Raw genomic sequence first — 19,440 nt, forward strand, 5'->3', positions numbered from 1 at the left:
TGTTAAAAGCGGCGTTAAACACAACTCACTCATACCTTCAGGGCCGTCGGGTGTCAAAAGGCCTACCATTACAAGTAATCAGCCGTTTGGTGAGAAAACATAGTCATACTAATGATGTGAAGAACCTTAACAGCGTGAGGATAGAGCACTCCTTCGATTAGTACAATGCCAGCCATTTGCCCTGAAGCTGCCCTGAAGGGACATTTGTTTTGGGTTGGTTCCTAAACTCAAATGCTATGCTTAACCCAGAAATCGGTATGTACAGATTGGGAAATCAGTAAATAATCACAAAAGATCAATGGACAGTCAACAATGTATGTTGAAATACAAGGTGTAAATATAAATTGCCAATGCAAGATAATAACCAGGCTACATGTCCTACCGAAAAAGATTCCACTTGGCGTAAAGGGCAAATAGCTGAATTGACCACTGGAGAATCAGTGAAGACACCAGGTGTTCGCGATAAGGGTAAGCACATCCTGCTTTACCACTGGCAACTGCCATTCATAACAAAAATTGTGGAAGAAGCAAGAAACAATAATAGTCACTATATTAAAAGACAGTGGACTCACGACTAACTTAAATGTCTTGAATGAAACACATTCTCCGTTCTTAAATCCAGGAATCGGTGTTGGAAACAAGCAGGAAAGACAGCGTTTTCACAGAGGCTTCGAGAGCTCCTTGAACCATTATGACCATGTTGTCTGCCAACAACTGGAAAAAAGGTTGTAACAAAATTCTGACAGCGCAGCTCTCTATACCAGGAGAGTAACGAAGGTGTCAGACGCTGAGACGGAGTTTTGGACGAGCTAATTATAAAGAGAGGTCACTCTTAATCAAGGTCACTACAACTACAACTACAGCACAAATAAGATTAATGCCCCCAAATGATCGGAAACAGAGTTACAATACACACTGCCACACAACACAATGGTAAACAATCGTCTGTTCACCAGAACATTGAGGAACCACTTGAGAGAAGCAGGGATGGCGTCCAGGTGAGAGTCATAAAAAGCCCCCTATTGGCAGATTACCATCTGAGGTTCAGATGGGCATGGTGTTTAGCACGACATGCTTGGAATATCAGAAGCTGGCGGAAAATCCAGAGGTAGGATGAAGGCATGTCCTTGCTCCATGTCACGAATGGACAACTGATGGCTTGGCACAGGCATACAGTCTTTTCCCAAAGGAACAAAGGACAACTGTATCTTATGTGGAGGGCGCGGTAATGTTTTTGGGTGTATCACACACCAATGAATCGGTCACTATACAAGGCATACGTGGGTAATCATCACATCCCGGATGTCCTGGAAACCAGTTGTTGTCCCCCATTTCGACAACCACCTATTCGCAACAACACCTCAGTTCATGGGAGAAGCAGGATGGATGCCATCATCCGGACATAGAGACCTGTTGAACTATTAAACTACAGGCGTCCTCTCGGGACTCCAATTGTCATTTGTTTCAAGAAATGGCCACACCTGAAATCGTCGTACAATGTTTGCATCTCTTTACTTAAAGATATATTGTTAGGTTAAAACATCACTTGTCGCACTGCTACATTATCGTGATTAAATACTAACCTAAACTAACAATGGTGGTGGTATTTTTAAGTGTCAGTTCCCAAATTAAAACAATGTGTTAGAAATCTGTACATAATGGGATTTAGTGTGAAACCAACAAACAACCAACAAATGGTATACAATCACCACATGTATTACAAAATTCACTAGGTTTACAAATCAATACAAATTACTGCACAGCAATTGCAATGGTAGTACACAATAGAGTGGAAGTGCAATATTCAATGGCAGTATATAACATGATGACAGTGGTCAGTATCAAATACAAAAATACGGTGGTGTCTGCAAAAGTCAGTGATAATACTATTTTCACCCAGCGGCGACAGTGTTCAAGTTTCCAAGGTGGACCTAGGCAGGGAATCTGGGTAATCTTCACATGGATGCTGGTCGTGATGTAATGAAATGTGTGAGAGACGGGAGAGACTCTCTCTTTAACAAGCTTCCAGGATATTCTCCACAGTGCTGTAAGGCTCCAGTGTTATTTGAACATTACAGAATATTCCACAGTCTTCCGGAAGTTTACACATCACACTAGCATCTAAATATCGTATCTTCTTTACCACTGCTTACATTAAAAACTTCATGGTTGACAACTAATCATTGTCCAAATACAATACAATGAGCTTCTACCTGATGTCAATATAAGTTACAATCATTGTTTAGATGTCTGGGGTGCTTAACATTTTTCCAGGTGTATACCTTTGATACTTCGAACCATATGCATACCGTGCTCTCACTTGTTGGGTGGGAATTTTACACTGCTTACAGTGCCGCGTCTTTTAATCCCAGAGTGATTTGCCCCCTTTAATACTTCCCGTGATCTTGAAACTTTTATGAGTTCAGACAATAACCACACTTCGCGATATCTCAAGGCTGTTCTGAAGCCCCAACAGGCTGTTTGTTTCATAATGTAATGGACACAAGTATACACTGGTTTTTATTCTGTTATTCATATGATATCATGTGTGGCTAATCCGTTGCATCAAACTTCATCGGGGCGGTCGGGTAGCCTAGTGGTTAAAGCGTTCGCTCGTCACGCCGAAGACCCGGGTTCGATTCCCGACATGGGTACAATGTGTGAAGCCTATTTCTGGTGTCCCCCGCTGTGATGTTGCTGGAATATTGAGGCGTAAAACCATACTCACTCACTCACTCACTCACTCACACTTCATCCTCATGTGGAATTGTCTTAACATCCCTTACCCTAATACCAAATTTGTTGGTGGTATATTGGTAAATAAGCGTCAGTTTACATCAGTACTGTAACAGGTATATCACGTGCGCCTGTAAATAACCAACAGGATATCACCCCGTCATGGTACGATGACACACAGTCATCAAGACATGTGATCAATATGTTTATTCAACCGCCAGATCACAAATTACAAAACAAAACGTCGGATGACATCAACTGTTCGCCACTTTACAATTTGAATTTAACCTTAATTGTTGGCATCTCAATGGAAACCCGTGATAACGCCTAGTCTGATCTGGACGTTGGTATCAACATCACTTGTCCTCTAACAAACGGGGTCCACACCAGGAGAGCAGCAAATGAAGATAAATGGTCAAAAATGACATCTTTCATCGCCTGTTCATCTCTATGGGGCAGTTCATCTCTATGGGCTTCTGAGAGGTGACCGAGTCAGTAACCGAGTGTGAATGGAAGCACACGCCACAAACGTATGATGAATGACGCCACCAGCTGGGACTCACGGGGTCTGAAAGAAAACAGAATTGTTTAGTAATTATACTCAAGTGATTACAGTATCCACGTTCTGACTGAGTGAGTAAAATTGATTTTACGCCATTTTTAGCAATATTCCAGCAATATCACGTCGGGGGACACCAGAAATGGGCTTCACATATTGTACCCATGTCGGGAATCAAGCCCGGATCTTCGGCGTGACGAATTAGCGCTTTAACCACTAGGCTACTCGACCGCCCCTACGTTCCTACTGACTCTCATAGGACAACCATTGTGAAAATATAATAATGAAGAATCCTTAAAGCAGGTGAATCATTGTTTGACATTACAGGTTCACACATTAAATTGCTAGAAAACACTGTCCTGTGCAAGGGCCAGAAAAAAACTTTTTCTGAATCTTTAATTGCAAATTGAGTTTCATTGACCATGATTGGCTACATCGCTTCTGTTGTTCCCCCAGAAATATGCGTGGATACCTACTATAAACTACTTGTGTACATGTAACACTGTCTTGTCAAATTAATTATGCCCACTTTGTATAAATATACTGTAATAATGCGGTTCTTGAGCAAGTGTATAAATGATAATTTCATGTTAAGACTTCCTATTTGGACTGCTGTATTATTAATAACCTTTTACATATAACTTTACTTCTATATAACCTGACCTGATGGTGATGACTACATTGAACCGGGTAATCCTGACTCTGTACCAGTTGATTTGGCTCACATCACAGCCACTGACGTCCCTGACGACCTACACTTAGTAGGGGAATTCAGCGTTGACAAGAAGCGTTTCTGGAACCGTCACTATGTCAGGAAAACAGAGGTCCTGATGGAGCTCCATTGTGGTAGACCTGGAGTAGTCGAGGTGTTCCATGCCAGAAGAATGGTCCCTGGTTTTGCCGTGACTTGAGTAGAAGAAATTACTTGTCAAGTGGAACACTGCTGCCTGTGGATGTTTCGCTGATAGTTCCTATGTCACAGAGATGTAAGGTGAGGTAAATTGAGGTGAAATGGGGTTTCACGTCGCTTCCAAGATTATTGCACGTATGTAGCGACGTGTGTGTGTGTGTGTATGTGTGTGTGTGTGTGTGGATGCTTGTACTACTCTCGACTGATGCCGATGTATAGTGCTAGCCCACTGAGATACCATGCCGCAGTTTAACATGAATACCCTACCAAGACACAGTATACTGACTCCGAGCCGACCAGCCCTTGTTTTATCCGCTTAATGCCGAGCGCCAGACAGGGTAACAACAAGTATCATCTTTTAACGTCTTTATGCATGACGCGGCCGGGAATCGAACCCCAGACCTTCCGCTCTCCGGGCGGACGCTCTACCACTAGACCACGGAGGCGGCCAGGGAGATTGAAGGACTACAGACGTAATAACGTGCAATGTCCAGTCAACAGTGTGAGCTGGTGGAATGTTGGCATAAGGCACATGTGTTGTCACACACGAACTACTGGGTGATGCTGTTATCATGTATTTACGCGTCAATTCGAATGCGTTGGCATTTAAAGCACATTTACATTTTCGGGCACATCTGTTGTCTACGTTTGATACTCGAAACTTTCCCACAGTGTCAGAAAAAGACTGTGACATTTTCGATGAAATATGGTAGTATAAAAAATAGAAACCGTTATCACCTACCTTGACCAAAGGATTTAAAGTGATATTCTTCCTGTGAAGAATGATCTCATCAGCATCAAGACCCATCACTCTGCTGTATCCCAATAGTATCTCTCTGCAGTCTAACAGGGAACCATTCTCGTCTTGTGTAAACTGGCCACTATGGTCGTGTTATTAAGGATCCCGATGGACAATACCTACAAAAATACGAAGAAGAATCTTTTTATACTCATACTGATTGTGTTGAGGAAAGTTATTAGGGGCAACTGCATAGTAACCTGGGCCTCTATTTACTATCGAATAGGCCGTTCACGCGTCCATCCAGTAACTGGTAACAACATTACAAGTTTACAATGTGAGTATCCATGAACATGTTTCTATACATGTGTTGCTTCAGTTTTGTTTCGACTGTCCGTTCCTGTGACACAGTATCCTTGCCAGTAAAGTATGTTGGTTGCAATTGGAATCATAAATCCTCCATGTTTTGAGTTTCGGGTTTTGTTGGCATCATACCCATGCTCATAGGTTTCGCCTGCATCACTTTGGGCTCTTCTGCTGGCAGCCGTGATTAACCAAACAAACTGCTCAATGCAGCGTTATACGTCAATCAGTGATGTCACAAAGCTACGAGCATCAATAGACCAATAGTTTGGCCGATGTATTATGTATATATATTTGTTTTCCGATAGGTACCACATCAGTTGAGAAGTCGTCTTTGTTGCCTTCACGCCCAGTACAGCTTGCTTTAGATGTTTAAACAATCTGCCACCAGACAATACTCCTTTGCTGTGGCACTATTCAACGCTACCAAAGTTTAGTGTTTGTGGAGATTTTTATCGAATATTCAACTTACACGTGGTTAAATGCTTGCAACCCCTCCAACAAAAGATGCAATTGAGTATAACATGGAGATTGCCTGAACTTACGGTTACGAACCAAGTATACTGCAAGGACATTACTTTACCGTCTTTTTGTCTTCTCAACCCCCGTAGGAATGGAACCCTTGACTCTAAACAATGCAACTAAATTGTCATCGTACCTGAATGGCGCGGGACGTTGCTCATACTGTTAACCACTGGTTTGTAAAACTTCTTTTGTAAACGTTATTGCTGGGACATTGCTGATTGAGTTGATTAAGTCAACACATAAACAAACCACCTATTCTCCTGATCATTCAGAGGGCTGTACTGCTGATATTCCTGGTCTGGAATCGAGTTGGAAGGAACTATTCCAGTACAAACGGCACGTAATTTAAAAAGTCCCGTTTGAGTGGAAGGGTAAGTTTGAATAAACGTTTGCTGCTTGGATGCTGTGGGGAAAATACATGACCCATATTCTAGAATGTATGGAGAGGGGACTGAATATACGTTAACAGTACTCGTAGTGTATAGAGATTAGAGGTCAGTAATGTATGTATGTAAGGACGGCAGACTCGCGTGTATGACTTATTATCATTCCTCATGGGGATACAGATTATGTAGCAGTACCGCATTGTGTACGATAGCAGACTCCAGTGTATGAGCTGATATCAGCACACATGGGGATACAGAGTATATACCAGTATGGCATGTGTGTAGGGTAGCAGACTCTAGTGAATGAATTGTTATCAGCACACATGGTGATACAGATTATATACCAGTATGGCATGTGTGTAGTGTAGCAGACTCCAGTGTATGAGTTGTTATCAGCACACGTGGGGATACAGAGTATATACCAGTACTGCATTGTATAGGGTACCGGTGTATGATTTGTTGTTATAATTTTGAATAATTATTTACGAAAACAAGGCTGTTAATTCAAGATATAATAATTGTATGATATTGTGTTTGCTTGTTGGTTACACCTACATCTTCAGCCCCTGTCCACCATACATACCCTGTGAAGGTAAGGAGGCAGAGAGCGGAACATAATGAAGTGCATATCTGTTCAGGAGCTAGCACTTGGCCTGGTTCGTTCATTTCCCTTCGGCAGATATGTACTGAAGAAAGAAAAAATATACCTTCTTGAAACCGTTAAACTAAGTGTTTTCATCACAAACGTAATCGGTATTGAGGGCGCGTCTATTTATGTGTAGGTGTGTGTAGGGTATGTATATGTATGTAGGGTATGTGTGTAGGTGTGTGCAGGGTATGTGTGTGTATGTAGGGTATGTATGTGTATGTAGGGTATGTGTGTATGTGTAGGTGTGTGTAGGGTATGTGTGTCTTTGCAGGTGGGTGTAGGGTAAGGGCGTATGTGTAGGTGTGTGTAGGGCATTTGTGTATGTGTGTATGGTGTATGTCTATATGTTAGGTGTGTATAAGGTATGTGTGTATGTGTATGTGTGTATGGGATATGTCTATATGCGTAGGTGTGTGTAGGGTATGTGTGTATGTGTTTGCATGTGTAGGGTATGTGTCTGTGTGCAGGTGTGTGTAGGGTATGTGTATATGTGTAGGTGTGTGTAGGGTATTTGTGTATGTGTAGGTGTGTATGGGGTATGTCTATATGCTTAGGTGTGTGTAGGGTGTGTGTGTATGTGTTTGCATGTGTAGGGTTTGTGTCTGTGTGCAGGTGTGTGTAGGGTATGTGTATATGTGTAGGTGTGTGTAGGGTATTTGTGTATGTGTAGGTGTGTAGGGTGTGTGTGTATGTATTGTCAAATCAATAAAAAAAAACTTGGCATGTAAATCCATAAATATATGAGCGTGATCCACGTGCGAAGTATCTTACCCTTAAAATCGTACAAACTGCAACTTCGAAAGTAATAAACGAACAAATCAAAATCCCAACGCCAACAATATCAATTGTTTTCATTGTGTGTAATGATGGATGTGGAAGCCCTAGAACAGCAAGAATGTGACAATAGAAATAAAGAAACCAACTGAAATTAAAAAAATAAACCTGGATAAGTTGTATTGTGACCTCGTATAACTATGCATGAGGTCCGCCCACTGGCGCGTACCACTGTGAAGAAAGGGGTAGCGGGTGGTCCGCGACAAGTAGTACGATTAGTAAACCTTTCAAAATGTTTTATAGTATAGGAGGACATTTCCAAGGTTGGCATATTAGTGACAAAAATATTTTGCCCTGTACATGTTCCCGTGTTTGTTAGGGCGAACACTTGCCTTGCCTTTGCCTGTGCTTGTTACGGGAACCACGGATAAGGTAGTATACACCACACATGATAATGATACAGGCCGAATCGTACAATGGACTGTGCTTTTATTAAACATTGCGTATGCTTATGGAAAGGGTTTCGTCGCTTTTTAACCCAAAATTCACATGTTACATGAATTCCAAGATGCTTGGGGCGGTGAGGTAGCCAAGCTCATTAAGCCTATGGCTGGTCTCGATTTCCCATGTGCGTGAAGCCCAGTTGTGGTGTCCCCTGTCGTGATACTGCTGGAATATTGATGGAAATAGCATAAAAACACACTTTCACCTTCACGTTAAGGTGAATGACTACAGAGAGATGCTACATGTGAATAGCTAGTGACTGCTTCTTGTCCAATGTTGATGCAGTACATCAGCCTACCCTTGATTATCAAGTTGGATAGGTTTCCTTAATTATTTAAACTTCTTAAATAACATTACTTACCCAAGCGGAATGAAGAGCACTTGATTGATTCATGCCATGCATGCCGTAAAAGGCGACTATGCTTGTCGTAAAAGGCGACTAACGGGATCGGGTGGTCAGGTTCGCTTACTTGGTTGATACATGTCCTCGATCCCCGTTGCGTGGATCGATGCTCATGATATCCATCACTTGATTGTCTGGTCCACACTCGATTATTTACAGACCGCCGTCATCAAGTGCTGCGTTAAACAACAAACAATATATATACAAGTATATATGCATATATGTAAATGTAATTAATTTTGAATCTTTTATCTGTTTTCTGTTTAGCTCAAGGGGAAACGTTACAATTAAGGCGAAGACTATATCTTGGACCGGAAGTTATAATGCCACTCTCATTGTCAAAGCAACAACACACTACTTACGTTCTAGAACCACGAGCATCTAAGATAACATTCACCGTATTCAGATGGCTACCCTCCATCATTGCTGTTTGGACTGACATCTCTGCAGCTGAATTTTCATCTTGTGGCAAGGCGTGTCTCTTGTGCCTTCTGCTAGAGATGCACCTTACTATTGTGTCATACATTCAAACACAGCATAATTTAAAATAAATGCACAGCAAAGATTGTGTACATTCATGTATAAAATGACTTAAACAATAGCATAGCAAAGATTGAGAGCACTCATGTACAGAATAGTTCAAAAGATAGCATATCAAAGATTGTGAACAGACCACATTATACACATGCCTGACACAGCTAGCTATGAATCTATCGAATGTTAGTTTATGTGCAGACATATAAATACAGAAGACTTTGTGATACAATCCAAAAGGTTATGTTGTATTGCATCATACTAAATGTTTGATATAGTAAATGCGTAGATACCAATCGCATGCCACCCAAATTGATGCAGTATTAATGATATCACATAGCAATAAAAGAAAGCAAGCTGAATAAGTTAGTAAGAAAACCTAAAGTATCGGATGCAACTATGATTGCCTACGTTGGTATCTTAGAAAAAAATTGCGCAGCATGCAGTGAGCATCACTTTTCTTATTGCAAACTCCCATCTCTTGCTCAGCCATTCACACCGTCAAACTTTAGGGCGTACATCTTACTACGCTATATAGGTAAGGGGTACACATTAATAGTTTTACATAAACGTTATACATCTAACAAATGCAAACTTGAACAGTTATCAAATCCAGTGTTTGATATCATGAGCATCGATCCACGTAATTGGGATACGATGACATGCATGAACCAAGTCAGCAAGTCTGACCACCCGATCCCGATAGTCGCCTCTTACGACAAGCATAGTCGCCTTTTACAGCAAGCAGGGTTACTGAAGACCTATTCTATCCCGGATCTTCACGGGTCAATATAGTGAGAGAGTAGTAAAATGATAGAATATTGTAAGTAAGTCATACCCTTGTCCAAAATGGCTTCAGTAACAGTTATAGTTTTTTCATTGTTAAACAAAGAAAGTGTGTGCAAATACTAGTATATTGTTTTAAGATCTCACGGAAGTGCTTCACCTGCACCAAATTAAAATTGAGTGTTAGTGTCAGAAAATCATACAATGACCAAAACCACCATGCCCTTTGGCAAGGATGTCATGTGTCTACATAAAACGCCTCCACGCCAAAGAATGAACATCTGCATTACAACACACATACACATACATATTAATGGCAACAACAGACATAGTACACATAAAGCTTTGTGAACGTGAATTGCAGGGTACTTTAAGTAACAGTATTTACAGCTAAGTTCATATCTTTATCTGTGTGCCACACATTTTAATGTCAGTGATTTTCTACTCGTCATCTGTCACATGTAAGCTACATCCATCATTTAGAACTTTGTAAGGAATAAGAAAGACAATGGAAGTTAATAATTACTTGGACATGGGCTTAAACCACAGTTTCTCGTTTCGCTGTCAAATATGGCTCCGAGACCAGTACAGTCTCTACCCCCATCACTAGGGGGAGGGTTGGTGCAGCTCCTGGTTCGAGTAACAACACGGGTAGCAGTCACTCCACAGGTGACAGAACAAGATGGGATGTTCCAGTGTGTCCACAGTGATAATCCACCATCCGCTATACAATGACATCACATTTCTTATTTACTAGATTTACACCATTAATACTGCATTTCTTCACTAGTGGTCACTGATGCATACGTTATTTTTGTATATTTACAATATTCAGATATCTTATTTTTCAATTAAATGTCATAATCATGGAAAGAAATTCATTTTATTTAAGTTCAGGTATGTTTACTGAAACTGATTGTTTTTGTATTTGTTATTTTCTAATGGAATGGTGTTTCAACAGAAGCTAATTACTTGGGCAGGACGACAATCCACAGTTCCTGACTTGGTTCTCGAACGAGGTCCCTAGACCTGTGCAGTCTGTACCACCGAACTGAGGGACAGGATTTGTACATGATCGTGTTCTCGTTACAGTGCGGGTCGCAGTCGAACCACAGGTTTGTGGACAATTTGGAACGTTCCATTGAGCCCACTGTGTCAAGCCTCCGTTAACTGTACGTGAGTGAGAAGGTTGTTTGTGTTTAGATAAATATTAGAAACAAAGTAAAACATTGGTGATACATTTCCTTGACAAAGCAATTTTCTGAAAAAAAATCTCAACAAATAGGTTTTCGATTGTGACACTGGGAAATCTGTGAACCTAATAGTTTTCAAAACTTCGTAGCTTTTACCTCAGCTATAAAGCGATCTGACAGTATAACAATATATTTATTTTGTGTTGAACAGAAGATTTACTCACTTATCTGGAAAATATTGTCTACATTACACACCCACAGAACAGAATGAGTGCATGAGTGGTGACAATGAACACACATGGCAATGGAAACACTTCCTTACGTATTACGTAGCATGCACCGCTTGTCAATGCAGGAATAAGACCACAATGGAAATTTATAATTACTTGGACATGGGCTTAGACCACAGTTTCTCGTTTCGCTGTCAAATGTGGCTCCGAGACCAATACAGTCTCTACCCCCATCACTAGGGGGAGGGTTGGTGCAGCTCCTGGTTCGAGTAACAACTCGGGAAGCTGTCGTTCCACAGGTGACAGAGCAAGATGGGATGCTCCATTGTGTCCACAGTGATAATCCGCCATCCGCTGTTTACGAAGATCCAAGGCTCATGTTACTTAATGTTCCTCCTAGAGGCGTCATTGTTTTCACATTGTATGAATATTAACCAAATTATATTTCTAAAATCATATTTGTTTCGCTATTAAAGTTATTGAAATAAAAGCAGCAAAACCATTTTCATAATAATACGAAATATTTGCAAAATGAAATATGGCTTGATATGTTTAATTGAATGAAATGGGGATAACTTTTAATTTTTTACTAAACAATTATGTCAATAGCAAATCATTTCTGTCTGAAAATATGACAATGGTTATAGTTTGTTATTTTCATCTGAAATAAAGCAGAATTTAATTACTTGGACAGGCCGTCAATCCACAGTTCCTGACTTGGTTTTCGAACACGTTCCCTAGACCTGTGCAGTCTCTACCACCGAACTGAGGGACAGGATTTGTACATGATCTTGTTCTTGTTGCAGTGAGGGTTGCAGCTGAACCACAGGTTCGTGTACAATTTGGAACGGTCCATTGAGTCCACTGTGTCAAGCCTCCGTTAACTGGGAAAAAGAGTAAAAATGTTTTGGGGCCTTTGTCAGAGAGTAGATTAGAGAGTAGATGTATGTTTTGGGAATTTCCTTTATAATTATCTTATTTCAAACATCAAACGTATTTCAACAGTGAAACTGAGGAACGAAACATATATTTTCAAATGATACAAAACTATTTGACATGGATCTTAGTAAATTAGTGAGAACTGCTCTACGCCACATTTATTGTTACAGCTGAAATTAACAGCCAACAATGAACAGCATGACCCGTAATACACATCAACTACAAAGTACACATTTACATTCAGATTATGATCTATGCCATAATGAAATTACATGAAATGTTGGTGCAGACATGAACCACCCATACATTCGCCGAATAGTGACATAACATATAACACGACTGTTTTCTTCATTTCTCAAGACTGACTTGAGTTTCATTTTTAAAATGTATCAACACAATATTTAAAATATTTATGGATTATTTATGCCTGCACGGTTGATCGAAATACTTAAATAGATAAAGGTAGCACGTAGATATACTACCACACTTGTACTGACAGTCTTATACATAGAGATTATCATCTTTTGAAATTGTCATGTAAGTCTATTTGTTTAAATAGGTAAAAGACGATTCGTGTGATATTTTAATCAATCGATATTTTATTATGTTCAGGTTTGGTAATGTAAGTTGGTAATCATGATACAGTTTAGTAAATCAGCAGACATCGTTGTAAAATAATTTCTTGGGCAAAGCACTGGTCCACAATTCCAAAGCGCAGTCTGAAATACTTCAGGTTGTTATTGTTTGAATATCTCAGAGCTGATCACAAGATGTATTAACTAAAAACAAAGCAGAACATCACAAACGATGGAGACACAGGTACAGTGCATAGAAAATCATGAAACAGATTAACATGCTGTGTTGGAAACTTTGTAAACATGTCAGGCTTACTTGGACACGCCGAAAATCCACAATTCCTGTTTTGGACTTCAAACGTTGATCCGGTACAGTTGTTTCCGCCATTCTGAGGGGCTGGGTTGGTGCAGGACCTGGTTCTGACTACAGTTCTACTTTCGGAAACTCCACACGTTCTTGTACACGTTAGACCTGACCACTGATTCCACTGGGTCAACCCACCATCAACTGAAACAAAACCATATGTATGAAAATAGTTTGATCCAACGCTGACCTGTTAGTACCACTGTCGACTGTGTTATTATAAATATTACTTTTCTAAGCATTTAAATTATACGTGTAACATTACGTTCTTGTAATACATTAAGAATATTCAGGGATATGAACCCATTCGACAACGTATGATAAGCAATTGTGCGATGCACGTGGGTAACCAATAAAATATTCACTTTCCTCATTGTTGACGAAGACACGTATTTTCAGCAGTGAGAGAGTCTTAGTGTTTGAGAGTCAAATGTTTAAACACTACCACATCTACATTTGGTTAGACAGACAACACACTTGAAATGCAACACACATTCAATCGCTTAAAATGAGATGGTTTAGCACAATTATAACAGAAATGATATCATACCAGGACAAGCTCCAAGGCCACAACTTATGAACGCTGTATTAGTTAGGGATTCAATACAGAAGGCTTCACCATTCCTCGGTGGTGGGTTGGTACAGTCCTTATGTGCAATAACTAGTTAAATATAAATGCAATCCAAATGGTGTTTTCACACCCTTACGATAAACCCGTTTTACGCAGCTTAACGTTGCCTTTCTGACCTACAATCTTTATGCATGCGGTTTTGCCATTGTATTATATGCTTGAGTAAACCCATCCCGAGAGTATTAAAGAGTCAAAATGAAAAAAACAGTGAAATTATCTTAAACAATAATTTACTTTCGTTCGCATTTGTCATACTACTATAACTGTTCGTAGATATAGATATTCACCTGCAGATATGATGTTTGGCAAGTTTCGCAGCGAAATAATAAGACAATGCTTGGAGCTAAGGCAGCCTTTTAGAGCTCCTGACAGAAAGTATGATCAAGCAAACTAGCAGTGCCAGTAACGGAGGCTTCTATTTCAATAACAATGTTCCTTGCATTGGCGGTAGCAGGGATGGAGGCTTCCTGATTATCAGAGAGACTGTCAGTGTATTTTGTTGTTGAACGGTGGTTGAAACTGTATCACATTGTTCCTGTTGAGATTCGATAGACGTTCATTACATTGTGTTTGGACAGGGATCAGTCGTCAGGACGTTTCTTTTGAGTTTTTTGTGTGGTGTGTAAACTTCTGGTCCGGTGTACCGCGGACGGTGATAGAATGTTATGGAAATGTCTGTTATATATTATTATTATCACTGAATTTTGATATCACCACTGCCATCATATTATCTATTGTCACTAAATATTGTACTCCCACCGTATTGTTTACTGCCATTGCAATTACTGTGCATTAATTTGTATTGATATGTAAACTTAGTGAATTTTGTAATACATTTGTTGATTGCATACCATTTATTGATTGTTGGTTGGTTTCACACTTTGTTCTTTTATGTACAGATTTCTGGAATAACATATTGTTGCTACTGAGCATATTCTTCCTCGCCTTATCATGCCCCTTTACTTAGCTTGATATCTAATGTTTAGTTCCCACAAAAAGTATGTATTTGAAACGAAGTACACAAACTCTACCTTCAACAACGTAGTCGACAACAAAGCCACCACAAGAGTCAACAGACCGACCTCCGCCATGAGTCACAATATCTGTACTGCCAAAAAATGCATCTGAAACAAGATACGCTTTGTTTTAGTCTTATTTGCACCTCAAATTTGATAAAGGTCGGCACAAAAGTAATAAATTACATCATCGTCGGATATGGCCCGTTTCTTTGAAAAAAAGAAGAAAACGGTGTAGAAATAAACGGCTATAAATCTAAATTGAAATCAGTGCTTGCATATTTAGTATTCATCTGATGAAACAGCTCCATCTGACATTATAGATGACCCAGAATAGTAAAGTATGTCTTTATATATAGAATTGATTATAGTTTTCAAACTGGGCAAAAACTTCGAAAACAGAATCTATTATCTATTTGCAAGAAAGAGAACAGCAACTTCAATGAACATAACTTATTGAGAACATATGGAACATGAATTTAAAATATTATTCATTGTAAAGCAATTGCAGTGGCCTCAATGGTCACTCAGGATGAATGTTTTATTTAACTTCTAGTTGTGGTTCATTATCTATTTCAAGTTTTAGTTACATATGTTCAACATGTTATTTCCACAAGGAGCGTTTTGATATCAGTACTCTATTATTCAACTGATCAGACACATTGAATTTGAGAATAATTGAGTCTGACCATGATTAGTTTACGCTTACAAAACATTTTAGCGTCAGAATACGCATATAAGAAAATGCTTTACAATATGCATATATTCGATCGTGCCACATGGTGTGATTAACTTTCAACTGTTCTACATAATAAAGACACCATCTGAAGAATAGTGATCGAAAACCAACGAATAAATCTAAAGTCTCAAATAGGTTGGGACCGGCTCCGTGGTCTAGTGGTCGATCCCCGGGCGCGTCATACCAAAAGACGTTAAAAGATGGTACCTGTTGTTACCCTGTCTGGCGCTCGGCATTAAGGGGCTAAAACAAGGACTTGTCGTCTCGGAGTCGGTATACGGTGTCTGAGTGGAGGATTCATGTTAAACTACGGCATAGTATCTCAGTGAGCTAGCACTATAAATCGGCATCAGTCCGGACTAGTGCAAGCAGCCACACAAACACATACACGTACATGCACGCCGCTATATAAGTGCAATAATCTTGGACGCGACGTTAAACCCAAATTCGCCTCGCCTCGCCTCAAATAAGTTGGTCGAAACATTCGCTGAATATGCAGGTAGCTGAGGTTATGTAAATCACCATCGTCCTTTGTAAGGTGGCCTAGCTTTTGTTGCTGGTGCTTGTATTTTAAAAGCTCAAAATGTAATATTGATGTGTATGTTGAGTAGAATGTTTAAATATTTGAAATGGTTCGTTCTTAGGCCCGGAATTTGTAAAATGAATGTTTTGCTGTCCTTTGTGGCATTTATCAACATAACTGTTCTTGTCACTAAAATGGCCAAGACACTGCTTATGTGGCGTTGCATTTTAACTCACGCACTCACTCACTTATTGAGAATATTAGCCGAGGGTTTTTTCGTATCGTAAATTTCATATATTAGAAATACAAAGTTTATTATTGTATTCCTAACATATCATATTTTTCGGTACGGAAGCATGTGGCGGTAATGGTCTCTTTATGATATGAATTCATTCTAAAAATAATGGAACTTCAAGACATATTGCTATCCATTAAAGTAATGGAATGTGAAGTCTGGGTGAACCGCCCAATGTATGATGTAGCACTAAATAATTTGCAGCCATATTTGTTTTATTTGAGCACCCGTAATTGGGAAACTACTATCCCTTTGGGAACATAATAAAATGATTTGTCAGTAACAACACACTGCAACAATACACAGAGCGTACTGAACGTGTTGCATAAGGGATTACTCAGAATAAGCAGTTTGCCTTTTGAACAATCCACTTTTCGTTTTGAAAGTAAAATATTGTTTAAACCACTAGCATCTAAATAACCATTTCGTCAGATTTTCAGGTGCAGTGATTTATTACAACTGTCACCTCTAAAGAGAGAATCATACAGTCCGCTTCCTTATTCTGCTTACAGGTTGTTTTGAAGGGGACTGAAGTGCATATTTTAGGTCCGCCATCTATGGTAAACCACCCGCGATCACAGTTGGAGCTGGTCGTGAAGTTGACAGAAACGAAGTCCAGGGTTAGTGATTGCAACTTCCCACTGCCTCTGATGGTGTTGGTGCAGTTGTCGTAGGTGCAGTCGCAGGAATAACATGGCGCCAATATCTGTCCAGATGTCTTTAAGTGGATGGAAGTGCAGTTGTCTGCAACATGGGGGTTAAATGTATGTAAATCATCTGTTACGACGTAAATTTTAATAAACAGTGGTAAAATGTAATACTGCCGTAAATTGTTAAACACAATGTGGCAAATTGTAATAACTTTAACCTCGTTAAATTGTAATAAATACTGCAGCAAATTGTAATAACCACTGTGGGAAATTGTAATAAACACAGCGGCAAATTGTAATAAAATATTATTCATTTGCAAATATACAAAGAAACATGCATGACGTTTAAAATGTGCCACTAAGCTGTTTCGAAATCAAAATCCGGACTTTCAAACAAATGAATTTATAAAGACTACTATGCTTTAAATTCTAAATATTTGTATCTACTGAAAACAGAATTCGAGTTCCAGTGTTTGTTCGAACTTAACATGATCAATTCAAACCTCCAGCATTTTTCAGGAAATAAAAAAAGCGATTTTGTTTCAATTTTTGTCATTCCTGTTGTGGCAAATTGTAACAAACAGTTTGTAATTGTAATACCAAGTGCGGTAAATTGTAATAACATATCTTAATCCTTCCGATTTCAAACAGAATTCGAGTTACAGTGTGTGTCCGACCTTAACATGATCAATTTCAACCTACAGCATGTTTAAGGGAATAAAAAGGCATGTTCTGTTGTTTTATATCATTTTTCTTATTCAGTGTGGGGAAATTGTTCGAGAGGGGAAATATCCTGTACTCGTGATGAACACATCATAGTCAAGCCAAGATGTCTATTTTCTGGTGGAGAATTTTGTTTTCTGTTCATCTACATAGATAATGTCTAATATACTCTCAAATCTTGAAGCTAACATTGCCCACTTTTTTACCATTCGTAATGACAATTGTGAAAACCGAAGTAATAACATAAACACGCTTTTGCAATAAACATTTAAGTACGATGCTATTATTATTTGTTTAATAACCCGAGCTTTTAGTGATACCATATATAATTATGTATGTTAATAAGCAGCCCATATCACATAGTGTTACAACAGAGAGACAGTGTTATTTTGTTCGATCACAGCTCTTCTTAGTTGCAGACCTATATACATTGCAAGATTCTTCAAAACATCTTCATTATTACTGGACATGAGGGTATAACATTATATTTTATTTATAGAAGGATTGACACAGAATTTTGCTGGTATATATATACATATAACAGTTCCTGATGGATATATATATATATTCACAAACAGGGATAAAATGGCACTCATCTTCTTTATACAATGTGTTACACAGTAATCATACTCTCTCACATCTTGGTTGTTTGCATTGTCGTCCGGTTTCTTTTCTTAACTGATGGGAACTACATCTTAGTTTTGCATGACAGTTTCTAAACTTAGAGATACTGATAACATTAAGATACCTCACTAGACCAAATGACGTCTTATACAAAGAAGAACTATACGTTTTTTAACTGTCTTGGAGGGCGTCATGCCAGTTTTGGTCGTAGGAAGACTTTAGCCGAAATGTTAATTCTGAAAGAAATGTTAGAACGTTACCGACAGATTGATGAATATAGCCCAAACCAGAGCAAGTGCTTAATCTGAGATACCCAGTTGATTGGTCCGTTATTTGCAGATAACAACAATAACATATTTCAACATGTTTTTACATATCGTTTTTCAGGAACATTTACAATTCGATACCAGTATTTTACAGCCCCTTTGTAAGCATATTATATATGAGGGATATCTGACAAATTCTCCCCTTACCATATGACTTGGAGTTGATAATTTTACACATAAGAAACGCTTGCATGCCGATAAATGAATCACCTCAATTTCTTTACAACGTTTTGAAATATGTCTCATATGGTAGGGCTTGAATAGCTTACAATATCCTGAATACACCACACATAAACTTTTTGTTTGCAACGTGGCATTTGCAACATGCCTTTTCCATTACAAAGATTTAGAAGATATTATTCTGATGTACGAATATAATGTAACACATTCTTTTTGAGTGTTATGACATAACAAAATGACGAAATGCCACCATTCTTAAATACAAGTATTTTGGTTTGATCTAAATTAACAGCCAAATTGTAGTCAGAACAATAACTATCCAAAGTATCAATCTGCTTCTGAAGACCAATAATTGTGAATGAAAATGAAAATGAAAATAATAATAATAATAATAATAATAATAATAATAATAATAATAATAATAATAATAATAATAATAATTGCATTTATAATGCGCCGGATTCCATTCACCAAGAGGATACTCATGGCGCTACACTATTATTACCCCGGTCAATGGATCAGTGAGCACTCGATTTTCATTCTCAGCTCCCTGGGGAGTATACA

General features: G+C 38.9%; 1 protein-coding gene across 5 annotated transcripts in view; it reads right to left on the bottom strand.

The window, feature by feature from the left end:
• Positions 1-2,896: 2,896 nt before the first annotated feature.
• The window catches only part of LOC124125288 (cubilin-like), an 89,767-nt gene continuing 73,223 nt past the window's right edge, over positions 2,897-19,440 (bottom strand). The window contains exons 11-21 of one of the 5 annotated variants that reach the window (XM_048385805.1): positions 16,884-17,117; positions 14,832-14,924; positions 13,122-13,313; positions 11,978-12,175; positions 11,448-11,645; positions 10,841-11,038; positions 8,616-10,592; positions 6,802-6,904; positions 4,948-5,123; positions 3,959-4,201; positions 2,897-3,304 (exon numbers count right to left, since the gene is read on the bottom strand). In XM_048385805.1, the coding sequence (XP_048241762.1) occupies positions 10,384-10,592; positions 10,841-11,038; positions 11,448-11,645; positions 11,978-12,175; positions 13,122-13,313; positions 14,832-14,924; positions 16,884-17,117 (1,322 nt within the window). In that variant the 3' untranslated portion in view covers positions 2,897-3,304; positions 3,959-4,201; positions 4,948-5,123; positions 6,802-6,904; positions 8,616-10,383. Of the gene's footprint in view, positions 3,305-3,958; positions 4,267-4,947; positions 5,124-6,801; positions 6,905-8,615; positions 10,593-10,840; positions 11,039-11,447; positions 11,646-11,977; positions 12,176-13,121; positions 13,314-14,831; positions 14,925-16,883; positions 17,118-19,440 lie in introns of all 5 variants that reach the window. The other 4 variants (XM_048385803.1, XM_048385802.1, XM_048385804.1 and 1 more) reach the window with 4 other exon arrangements.

The sequence above is a fragment of the Haliotis rufescens genome, unplaced genomic scaffold, assembly GCF_023055435.1.
Source record: "Haliotis rufescens isolate VD_foot unplaced genomic scaffold, xgHalRufe1.0.p SCAF_6, whole genome shotgun sequence".
In the NCBI taxonomy this organism is placed as follows: domain Eukaryota; kingdom Metazoa; phylum Mollusca; class Gastropoda; order Lepetellida; family Haliotidae; genus Haliotis; species Haliotis rufescens.